The 11,075-nt window shown below is 41.2% G+C and overlaps 1 protein-coding gene across 1 annotated transcript in view; it reads right to left on the minus strand.

The window, feature by feature from the left end:
* Window positions 1-4,454: 4,454 nt before the first annotated feature.
* TFAP2C (transcription factor AP-2 gamma) overlaps window positions 4,455-11,075 on the minus strand; it is a 9,353-nt gene continuing 2,732 nt past the window's right edge. Inside the window, exons 2-6 of the mRNA XM_009274074.1 lie at window positions 10,747-10,798; window positions 8,971-9,193; window positions 8,185-8,303; window positions 6,615-6,753; window positions 4,455-4,740 (exon numbers count right to left, since the gene is read on the minus strand). Of these exons, the coding sequence (XP_009272349.1) occupies window positions 4,455-4,740; window positions 6,615-6,753; window positions 8,185-8,303; window positions 8,971-9,193; window positions 10,747-10,798 (819 nt within the window). The remainder of the gene's footprint in view (window positions 4,741-6,614; window positions 6,754-8,184; window positions 8,304-8,970; window positions 9,194-10,746; window positions 10,799-11,075) is intronic.

The raw sequence follows: 11,075 nt of genomic DNA on the forward strand, positions 1-11,075 counted from the left end.
ATTTGCATGGTTCCATATGCATTTCCTATGGCTCACCACCAGGCCTTGGGTCACAATCCCAGGGGACCCCAGAGCGCACGGCAAAACTGGGGCCAGGTTCCCCGTACAAAAACCTGCAAACGTCAATGAACAGAAACATGTTATACTTTGCAGATTTCTTTTAGTGAGAGGGAAGCATCTTTGCCCCTAACCCCACAATGTTCTTTTAGTGAAGTTACAGTTTTAGGACAAAATTTTAACGGCACCCTATTTTTTTTTCCTTTAAAAAAAAAAAAAAATCAAGCTGTCATTGCAGAACATGTCCCAGAAGGCAGCCCAAGCCCACTGCCAGGACCGAGGCTGCACACATTAGGCCAAAATAACTACAAGGATGTACATAAACACTGCACGCGGGAAAAAAATAGAGAAGGGCCGCAACAAATAAGCACAGCAGACTATCATGCAAGTTAGACCCATTTCAAGATGCATTGCCGAGTTTATTCATATTGCAAAAGTCTGAGGGAGCAGAGGAACAGACAGCAGTAGGGCTGCAGCCAAAAGAGACAGGGTGAGACCAACCATTTGTAAATAACAGTGAAAAAAGTGAAGGGTAAAGCAAAAACTGAGAGTCAAAAATGAAGTTAACTGAAGTCAGTTACTAAATTAAGACAGAAGTTCATTCTTTTTCCTTGTTTTCCTATATATTACTAGTTTTACATCTGAAGCTGTGAACAAAAAAATTATTTTTAAACTGAAGGCAACACTGCCATGAAGTCAGATGATTTCATGAGCTGGGGCTTTGAATAATCATCAGGTTTGTAATTAATAATCTGTAACGATCAGGTTGCCTGTCAGGTAATAGGGTTGCAAAGGCCATGCCCTCAGCTGCTGCAGGTGGAAGGAAGCAGCATTGCTGCCTGCCACGGCTCCAGCACTGCCTGGGAAGACCCCAGCGTCCCCTGATGCCCAGCTGCTGCTGCTGGCCAAGTGAGGGATGGTTGAAATACTTTCTTTTTCCACAAGCTGTTTTTATACCGAGTGACATGAATTCAACTATTTTGTGGGTACATATCAAATAACATTTTTGCAGAAGGGCAATACTTAAAATGATCCATTTCAACTTCAGAATTTTTACTTTTAAATCCTAATAGCTTAAAGTAATTTTCCTTTATATGAAGACCAAACCCATTATTTTTCTGGGAGAAGGGCAAGGGATGAGATTGGACAGAGTCATTTGAATGTTCCATTTTCAAAGGAAATGAAAAGTGGAACTTTAGAGGAGTCTTACATTAGAACTTTTTCTTTTAGCCGGCCCGGGAATAGCATATGTAAAAGCAGTAAAAAGCATGAAATTTTGAGGATCAGGAAAAAAGCAAATACCTTCCTGTGTGTTCAGATAACTCTGTGCTTTTTATATTTCCCAAGAAGTTACTAATCTATTAACATTTTCCTTAAGATTAATAATTTTGGATGACAGACAAGTTCAGGTCAGAGTTTAACTGTTCTCTTCAGTGAATGGAGCAGAAGACAGTGTTCTTGTTTCATATTACTGCCACAGCTTATAAGGTAGTTGAGCCTCAAACTAATGTACCATCTAAAACATACAGTAGAGGAAAAGCATTAAGGTAATGGAAACTCAGCATTTCTAATGTTCCAAACATATAAATAGAACCCGAGTCAGTACATTAGACAATTGACTGGCTTTGCTTGAACGCACGCAGGAATAAATGGAAACATCCTTATTTCCTATCCCAAGGGGCAATTATTTCAGAGCCTGGTTTTGTGCATTAATAAAAAGCAAGATTCCATTGTCTGGTAGCTAAAATTTCTTACTATATATGCTGTATAAGCAGTCCAGCAGCAGAAACAGAAGAAAAACTCAGAACTCTAGCATGACATTCTCTAAACGAGCTCTTACCATACCTCACATATTTCTGTGTGTATCTATAATCAATAAAAGTATATTATCAGAATGGTATAGTTTGTATATTTTAGAAGTTCTGTTAGCTATTACATGTCCTGGCTGCGCTTGTGTCTACAGATGGTCCAAAATGCTTATTTCTCAAATGCTACAATGAGTCTAACAAATGCAAAGACTGGAATTTCACACCTCTTTAGGAGAGCAGCCGACTGGACTGCAACTCAAAAACCAGCTTTCTCCCAGCTCACCACTGATACATTCACGCATTTCTTTGAGCTTCCCTTTCCGTTCTTCTCCCTGCACACCTTCAGTAGTTTGCCTTTACCCTTTAGAGGAAAAATAATGGGAACATAAGAACTTATAAACAAAGAATTCAGAAATTGTACATATTGCCTCTTCTCCACATCTGTGAAAGAAACACATTGCCATGATGTGAACGACATTCTTACTCACAGTTATGTCCAGTGTCATCATTCATAATGTTTGCCCTAGCCACATGCCTGACGGACTAATCAGGTGTTGAAATGCCAAGGACAGAATAAAGCCTAGGTTCATGTTTTTCCTGTTTTAGAAAGCACTGAAAAAGCACTTTTTTTTCCAGGAAGGTTTGCTTGGTTATTTTGCATCCGAGGCACTGAATGCCACTGAAAGCTTCAGATCCTGCCTGACCACTACTGCACAGAATACTTTGGGGACTTCCTGCAAAATGCCATAAAATTCCTCAAATCAGTAAAATTGGGCTGAAACCAGATGGGACACTATCAAATTCCACATGCCAGGATTTTGCAAATATTTGTCATTAGAGACAGATTATTCTAATAAAGTCAGATTCACTAGAAGACAAAGCTGGTAGGATTGATTTTTATTTAAAGGAAGTCTTGCAGTTTGTGTTTAAGCTGCCTACTTAAATAGGCAGCTAGCATGATAATGACATCTTAAGGAAAAAAAAAAAAAAGATTCTTGGAGGTACACAACGTGTTTAATTGAAACCATTAGTTTTACTGGCAAACAGCGTCATATTTCTGTTCTGTTAATCTGAACAAAGTGCTGCAATTATGACTCAATACATAGTGTCCTCTAGTGCTACTTGCCCCCCATTCCCGAAGTATAGAAAGAAAACAAAACTGTTTTCAGTTAACAAAACATTCCATGCTTCTATCCAGAATACTTTTATTATATGGTTATCATATACATCAGAATTATATTGGGAACATTTACAAATATGTAAAGATAGTTCAGAACCTCCATTATTCACATACACACTAACTCACACACTCATTTTGCATGTCTAGTTAGTTATCAGGTGAATGATGCACAAAATTATTGCTTTGTGAACATACACCTCAGATTAGATTAATCTTCAGTGGCAAGAATTGAGATATTTAAAAAAAAAAACCAAGTCTTAAATACTCTGTATAACATACCTGTGCATAAACCTAAAGATATGTTTAGCTTACCCATTACCTTTGAAATACTTACCAAAATTAAAATTTGAAACCCATTTATAAAAAAAAAGTATTAAAAAGTTCACCATTATTTACAAATCCGATTAAATTACACATAAATAAATATTTACATTCAACACACTGCTTCCCTTAATACACATAAAGCCTCCCTGGAAATATTTTTTTGCTTTAATAGGCAAAAAAAAATTTTTTTTCAAAAATAGTTATTTGCTTATTCTTTCAAGTTTCCCCCCCAATTTAAAAACAAGACAATATAAATATATGAATAAAGCTGCAATATCCTTAGACACAGAAAGTGAATTTTCTAAAAGCATTTTCATTTTGAACTATTCCTTGTTAAAAAAATATCAAGATAATATCCACTGCAGCCAACATTACTGCAGTTTTTAAAAGCCTGAATATTTCCATAAAAAAAAGCATGTCAAATGCTATCAGATAACTTTTAAGTCTAGCAGGATTTTAGTACTCTCCTATGGTAATCCGAAAATAAAGAAAAAAAAACCCACAAACAAAACAATACAAAAAACCCCCCCACAGAATCATCTTACTATTTTCGGGTGTTTATAAAAAATTTTAATGTACATAAATCTATACCATTGTTTAATACTGCTTTATTGTTACTGTTGCATTTAGAGAGAATAAAACCCTGAAATTGTATCAAATAACAAATAGGCTTCCATCTAAAATCTGTATCTTAAAAACTATACACGAAGCTGGTCACCACTAGATACTTAGATGTGGAAAAGAATCTAAATATATCTCTTTGTATATTTCCATTGAAAACCCTTTATAGCACCACTTTACAGCAAAGGATTTCAATACACTTGTACCAAGTACTTATCTTCTGGTAATTGCTTCCACAGATAAGGGATACTGCAGCTTTTAGAAAGACTTGTCTCATGGATCCAGGGGGAATGAAGATCCTGAATAAGATGGTTTTTTTTTTCTTTTCCCCTCCTTTCTTAAAAAAAAAAACCAAACCCAAAACAAAATAAAAAAAAAACCCACACAAATCTCTATGTTTCCCCCAGCAAGAAGATCCCAGTCTGTGTTTAGGAGGAAGAGTTTAAAGTCTGGTTTCTCTCCTTTTACTTCCTGTGCTTGTCCATTTTATCAATGGTTTTGTTGGTTTCTGCAGGGCTCTGGTCGCCAGCGTTCATGTATGTTTTGTCTGCTATTTTTAATGCTTCATTTAGGTAGTTCTGGACGGATGTCATGGCAGCGCAGATGGCAGCACTCCCAAAGCCATGTGTGATCAGGCTAAAATGAGTCAAACAGCCCTGGATGCCAGGGTCCAAGATGGGACTAGGTCTCGTGTTTCCAAGAGGAGTTCTGTCCTGAGTGAGGAGGTCTGTGAATTCCTTACAAATCTGCCTGCAAGACATGAAGTGATCACACTTTACACCACGGTGGGAATTTATGCAAAAGCAAATAAATAAATAAAAATAACAGAGAAAGTCCCTATCACATATTTGGCAGTTACGTGGGAATTGGAGTTTTCAGAAATTCATTGCTCCATCAGCAGCACTGTCTAAAATTAAAGCTTATTTATTAGCACCAGTTTCTGATGAACCTTCTGTTATATCTGTCACAAAACCACATACACACTCTGCAGAATAATCTCTCCACCCCTGGTGGCTGGCTGGCTCCGCATCATTTGCTCTAGATTTTAAGGGGGGAGTGGGAATCTAGGGCTAGTTTCTGTGAGAACTTCCACAGCTGCAGTCAAGTGATTTATAAAGACTAAAGCAGCTGAATAGGAGATTCAATTTAGTTGTGCATATCATATGTATATGCCCTCTTTAATAGAGACCTAGGCCCTGATCCTGCAAACACTAGCACATATGCCTGGCAAAACATGAATGGTTAATAATGCTCAAACATATGTTGTTTGCTGCTTGTAAATCTGTCCCCTTGATGGGATTTCACAGGAGCTGAGCAATCTTAACAGAATCATCACTTTATCAGAATTTCTCAATCACAAACATCCTCCAAAAGATGATTGTTATTAGCGCTAATAACAATACCAATAATTACAATACTGAAGAGCGGAAGGGGTAGTGCTCAGTAAAAAGCATAATGTTCAAGCTATAGGAGAGAGAGACTATATTTCTAAGAGATATTTTTGTAAAAGGTGGTCTCTTTTTCAGGGAAAGATGTATTAATTCAGCAACAGGAGGAGTATGTTTTGCACGCCTGCTCTGAGCCCAAAGTCAGGGCAACTCTTAGCAGTTTAAGCAGGCTTTTCTCAGATCCTCTACAAGAGCAAGGGTGCCTTCAAAAGCAAGGAATTGCACCAACCCCGTCCCAGAAAACATCTCAGACCAGAACGGATCATGAACTGAAGGTTCTGTTAAACCTCAGCCTGGGAAGGCTGGGGGGGAAGGGGACAGCGAGCACTCCAGCCACCGGTTTAAGATAAGCGTAACTCAACACAGGTATTTTCTACCAGAGACCTGTTCACAGTACGTGGTTTATTTACAGGTACAAGCGTCTGCAGAACAGCCATAACAAAGCTCCTCTCCTTTACCCTTCCCTTCCCTGTTCATCAAGCTTTGCAATAGGAATTTAGTTAAGTACAGGGACGTTTCACGTCTACCGAAGGTTGGCTTTCACTGAACTATAAAAATCTTCAGCTATAATAGAGAAAAGGGACTATCCACGGTTCTTGACTCCTGGTGTCCCCTGGGGGAAACCTGTGTGCTATTGCCAAAAGCGGTTACGAGGACATGGCAGCGGAGCTTCCCTTGCACCCAGCATGCCCACCAGTAACTCTCCAAGGAGAGATGCCCCTCTGGGCTGCACGTACGCAGAGGTGGGTGAACCATCTCCTGCTCCCAGTCCCGACACTGGTTCACATTCCCAGGCCACATCTGCCCTGCAGGTCCTCAACCCTGTCAGATCTAGGGACATCTTAGCGATATAGCTGTCCCGGTATAGGACTTTTTCTGAAGTTTTTATTATAGTTAAAAGAAAAAAGAACAGAACTGTTCCCAACTGCTCTAGAGTTATCATACGGGATTATTATTATTATTGGTTCAGACTAAAATAACTGCTGCCATAGTTGAATTCAAACCAAAAGCAAATAAAAAGAATTGCTTCATCTCCCTGATTAAATTTACACATGAAAACGTACCAAACTGTCCACAGTCACAGATACTCATGGTCAGACAAAAACATCTATAAAAAGGAGAAGGGGGGGGGGGGGGGGGAGAAGCAAAAAAACCAAACAGCTGGCAGCAAATAACCTGAAGCAAAGCATATTCTTCCTGTTTGCCATTTCATTGCGGCCCATGTGTGGTCTAGTTAAATATTCGGCCACTGCTTTGGAAGGAAACTCTGTCTCACAAACGTAACCAAAGTCACGAGCAAGATGTACAGCTTCACCTGGCGTGGGTAAAAGGGAATGCTTATTAAATGTAGTTACATCTATTTATTTTAAGGGGATCAGGGAAATTAAGCAAAGCGCTGTGAATTTTTGAAGCATATTCCTATTTTAGAAAGGGACACTGCTATTTTACCACCATATCACTCATTACCATTTTCTAATTAATACAGTGTTTCTTTGTAAATTTGCATCAAGGAAAAAAAACCCCTACATAGTGACTGCTACAAAAAATAATTCTCTTGCCTTTATACTGGAAGGAAAAACTCCTATCTCTATCCAGATTAACTGTGCAGCAAAGACTACAATTCAGTCTAGATCAAATTGTCCACTGATATTTAAAAAACCTGGCAACTAAATTCCACTTAGATAATAAAGGGTTTATCAGTTTAGTATATTTTCTAAATATTTTCTAATAAGCATTTTCATATAGAAAAAAAAATTGTAAGGTATATGACTAGGCCACTTTTTTTTTCATTAAGGCAATTCGATCAGGCTTAGAAAAATGGATTGGCATGATCAGTGCGTTACCTGTGATGTACATGTGTGCATGTATGCACACAGAAGCTCTCTTAAACCCAGCTTCCAAAGAGAGGTTTTAAATGGAAGTTGCTGCATTATTTGAGCTGATGTAGAAGTGAAATAGCAGTAAGGTATTGTTAGATCATTTTTCACTTTTCAATTGCTGCCTCTATTCCTGTTAGATTGCACCACTACCAGAAGCTGCTTTAAACAAAAACACAAAACACAACCACACACACACACATACATATACACCTTTCAAGCCAGCTTAACTGATAGAGGGTCCACGTAACATGTTACAGATTAAAGGGGCTCCAGTTTCCTATCAGGAAGTCAAAAGCTATAAATCTCACTTTATATGCTTGTTTATTAGAAAAGCCTCTGAGGATACCGCTGAGGTAGGGCCAGGCATTGGAATCAGCTGCCCCGGACTTTTTAAGTTTCCCAACAGGGAATCAAACCCACTAGTGTGATGAGTTGCACCCCTTTTGCCTTCCCTGCCTGTCCCTGCACACACCCTTACAAAACCCCAAACAACCCAGCCCCCCCAAGAAACGCAGACTGGACAAACATGCATTTTGAACAGCTTGGCATAAAGGAGTTACTGCATCCCTGCTAGCATCCTTGCCAGGCAGCCGTGAGGAAGAGGAGTATTAGCCGGGTTTGTGCGGGTAGGGCTCTCAGGCCAAGGGCTTAGAGACCAGATCTGAAGGGAGAAGAAGGGGAGAGGAGCCCCCCAAAGGCAACACAGCTGTTAGTTGCTGCAATGTTCCCATCATGCTCACTTTAAAATAAAAAACTCTCTATTACGTTCATTGACTTTCTAGCCTTTCCACGCTTTGCCTAGAGGATAAAAGCTGTACACAAGGGGAAAAAAAAAAGTTTATTTTTAAGACACATTCAAGACTGACCTTCCACCAAAGATGTCAATAGTGTCACATTTGCAGCTTTCCTTCTACCAGCAGGAAGATTCAAGCCAATTTTATCCAGTTTTTCCCTTAATGATCTGCCGCCATTTTTAGATTTGGCTCTGTAATTAAAGAGAAAAACAATGGCCTTATTTATCTTCAGGGAACACTTCTTTTTAAAGATGAGAATTTCCAGTTACTGACATTCAATAGGGTTCTACTGGGGGGAAGATAAAAAACAGGCTCTTTTCAAGTGACCTACTTTTTAAATGCTCTACTACAAACCAGCCAGGATGAAACACAGCAGAGGTCAAAATCAAAATGTTTCAAACTGCACCATCGAAACCAACAGCTGTAGAACGATTACAAGCTGAATTAAGCGTGTGCAAAAAAGGACAGATAAAGTCTCCTTGTAATGATTAATCAAGACCATGAGATTTAATCCAAAAATCATTCCATGGGGAAACAGTTCGTCATGGGAATAAGAAAACTCCATGAGCCGTTTTTGAGACAAAAATCCAACTTTAAACAGAGAATGCGAATTGCTGTCAGAGCTGTTAATAGCACTTCTCAAGAAGCAGCAGAAGTGCAAAGAAGTTTTATTTCCAAAGCCTATTAGGATTCAGTGTTGTTGGGCTTCTTAAAAATCAGAAATTTGCCAAAAGGCTTTCTTAGCTCCTTGTTGTGCTAATCTGGCTGCTCACACACACACAAGCACAGGGAAAATTAAAAGAAAAATCACAAACAATAGACACGGTGGGGATGGTTGTAAGGGGAGTCGCAGCCTACCTTCTGAGTACTCCTCCTAGCAAAGAGGCATTGAGACACTCGGGGGGCGAGAGCCGTCTCTGCACCTCTGCTACCGTCACTTTGTATTTCGACGTGGAGCTCAGGAGGGAAAGTCTCCCCGGAACAGAACAAAATACTTCATTGGGGTTTATGACCACTCCAATTAATCCATCCTTTTGGCAGGGGAGACTCAGAGCACTGTTTTTCGTTAAGGAAATGGGACCTGCGGGAGGAGGAGGGAAAGCAGGTATTTTATAAAAGGGAAAAATAAATAGGAAGTGGCAAGTGAATTTCCTTTCTACAAAAAGAGACCAGGGGACGGGATTTCGTTTTGCGATAAATGCTCACACCACTGACCCCGTCCCCAGCGTCTATCTGCAGCACGGGGCTCGGCTGCAACCGAAAGGTCCCACAACTATTTTGCCACACTAAATTTCAAGGAGCTGCCGAACACAACTAAGAATACTTTTGAAAAAACGCACGAAGAACACATCTCTGAAGCAGCATGCTGCAAGTTAGCAAATCCATACTTATAAAAAGCCCAATACAACTGCAGAGTCCAAATTAGCATCCTTCAGCTACTGCCAAAAGCTCTTTCCGAGCCGGGGCAGGGAGAAGCCTCCCAGCTCCTGCTGGGGTTCGTCTTCCGCCTCGCACACGCGGATGTAAGAAACCGCCTTTGGAATTTAATCCCACCAAATTCATAACAGACAGTACAACAGAGAGAGGGATGCAGCCCAGAAGAGAACTGAAAGTAAAACGCTGCTCGTTAATGGCTTCAGCCTTTAGGTGAATAGGGGCAACAAAGGCTTTGCAAGGAGAAAGCCACAGATCCAGCTTTTCCATGCCCTTGCGAATCCACCCAGTTAACCCCCGGTGGTGTACTGCTGGCTCACAGCACTGATCGGAAAGGGTTAAAGAGCCGAGGTCGGCCCTGCTCCCCGGAGGGGGAAAGATTTTTCAGTGGTGCATCTGACAGCGAAATTATTCTCCCATGAGCTAAACACAGCAATCAGCGCTCTGACAAACACTTCTGCTTTTCCTCAGTTAGGTATTTGTTTGAAGTCTTCAGAAGAAACTTCCACTGATTTTTTTTTTTTTAAATCACAAATTTGTTTAAAAACAAAAGCCGGGGAAAAAAAAAAAACCCTAAATGACTGTAAATTGAGTCAATACGTCTTCCTCCTTCCTTAAAACCTCAGCTACAAAACCATTTCGATTAAGATAAAGCCGAGCAGGCTTATGCCAGTGAACTCATTCCCTTCTCAAGTCTTGTCAAGAAGTTGAAGGGGAAAAACAAACAAACAAACCAACCAACCAACCCAAAACTGTCTTCGAGTGCTAGCAACAACAAAAAAACCCCAAACAACAACAAAACACAACAACAACAGCCCCGTGCCACTTTACACACACGTATTCCAGGGCAGCATTAAATTCGGTCCAAGGTCCTGTCCTGGTTTCGAGGACACACAAGAGCAGGGACTCGTCCGTGCGGGGACGGCCGGTGTCCCCCGGAGGAGTCTCGCCGCCGCCGCGCCGGGGCGGCCCCGGGTTTGTCCCCGCGGCACACGGGGACCGGGCAGTCCCCGCCGCCACCTTCCCTCGGACGGCCTTAGAAAAATCCAGCGACGGAGAGAGTGTAACAAAACCCCCTCCACCCTCCCGATCCTAAAGGATCTGTCTTTTTTAAAAGATAGTAAGGCGTCAATTCACCGGTGCGTCATTAAACTTTAACTATTGACAAGGGAAAGTAAACTGCAGTGCCACCTTACTGACCTTTTCTAATGACTGTCTGGTCATGCATTAATAAGTGTTGATCTTCCACATTCTGGAAAGAGAAAGGGGAGAAAGTTTCGCACCTTGAAAAGCTGAGAGGGAACGAGCCGGGGGCTTTTGGGAAACCCACCCCCGCCCCGCGCGTCCCCATTTTAAGGACGGAAAGGGAGAAAAGGCGGGTTTCGCTCCGAGGACGGGGACGAGGCAAGTAAAGCTGGGATGTGCAGAGGGGGACGGTGCCTGGCTCCGCAGCGGAGCGCTCGGGCATCCCTGGCAGCCGGGGAGCGCCTGTCCCGCCCGCCCTCCCACGATGCGCGGGGCGGCCCGAG

The sequence above is a fragment of the Aptenodytes forsteri genome, unplaced genomic scaffold, assembly GCF_000699145.1.
Source record: "Aptenodytes forsteri isolate BGI_AS27 unplaced genomic scaffold, ASM69914v1 Scaffold159, whole genome shotgun sequence".
Taxonomy (NCBI): domain Eukaryota; kingdom Metazoa; phylum Chordata; class Aves; order Sphenisciformes; family Spheniscidae; genus Aptenodytes; species Aptenodytes forsteri.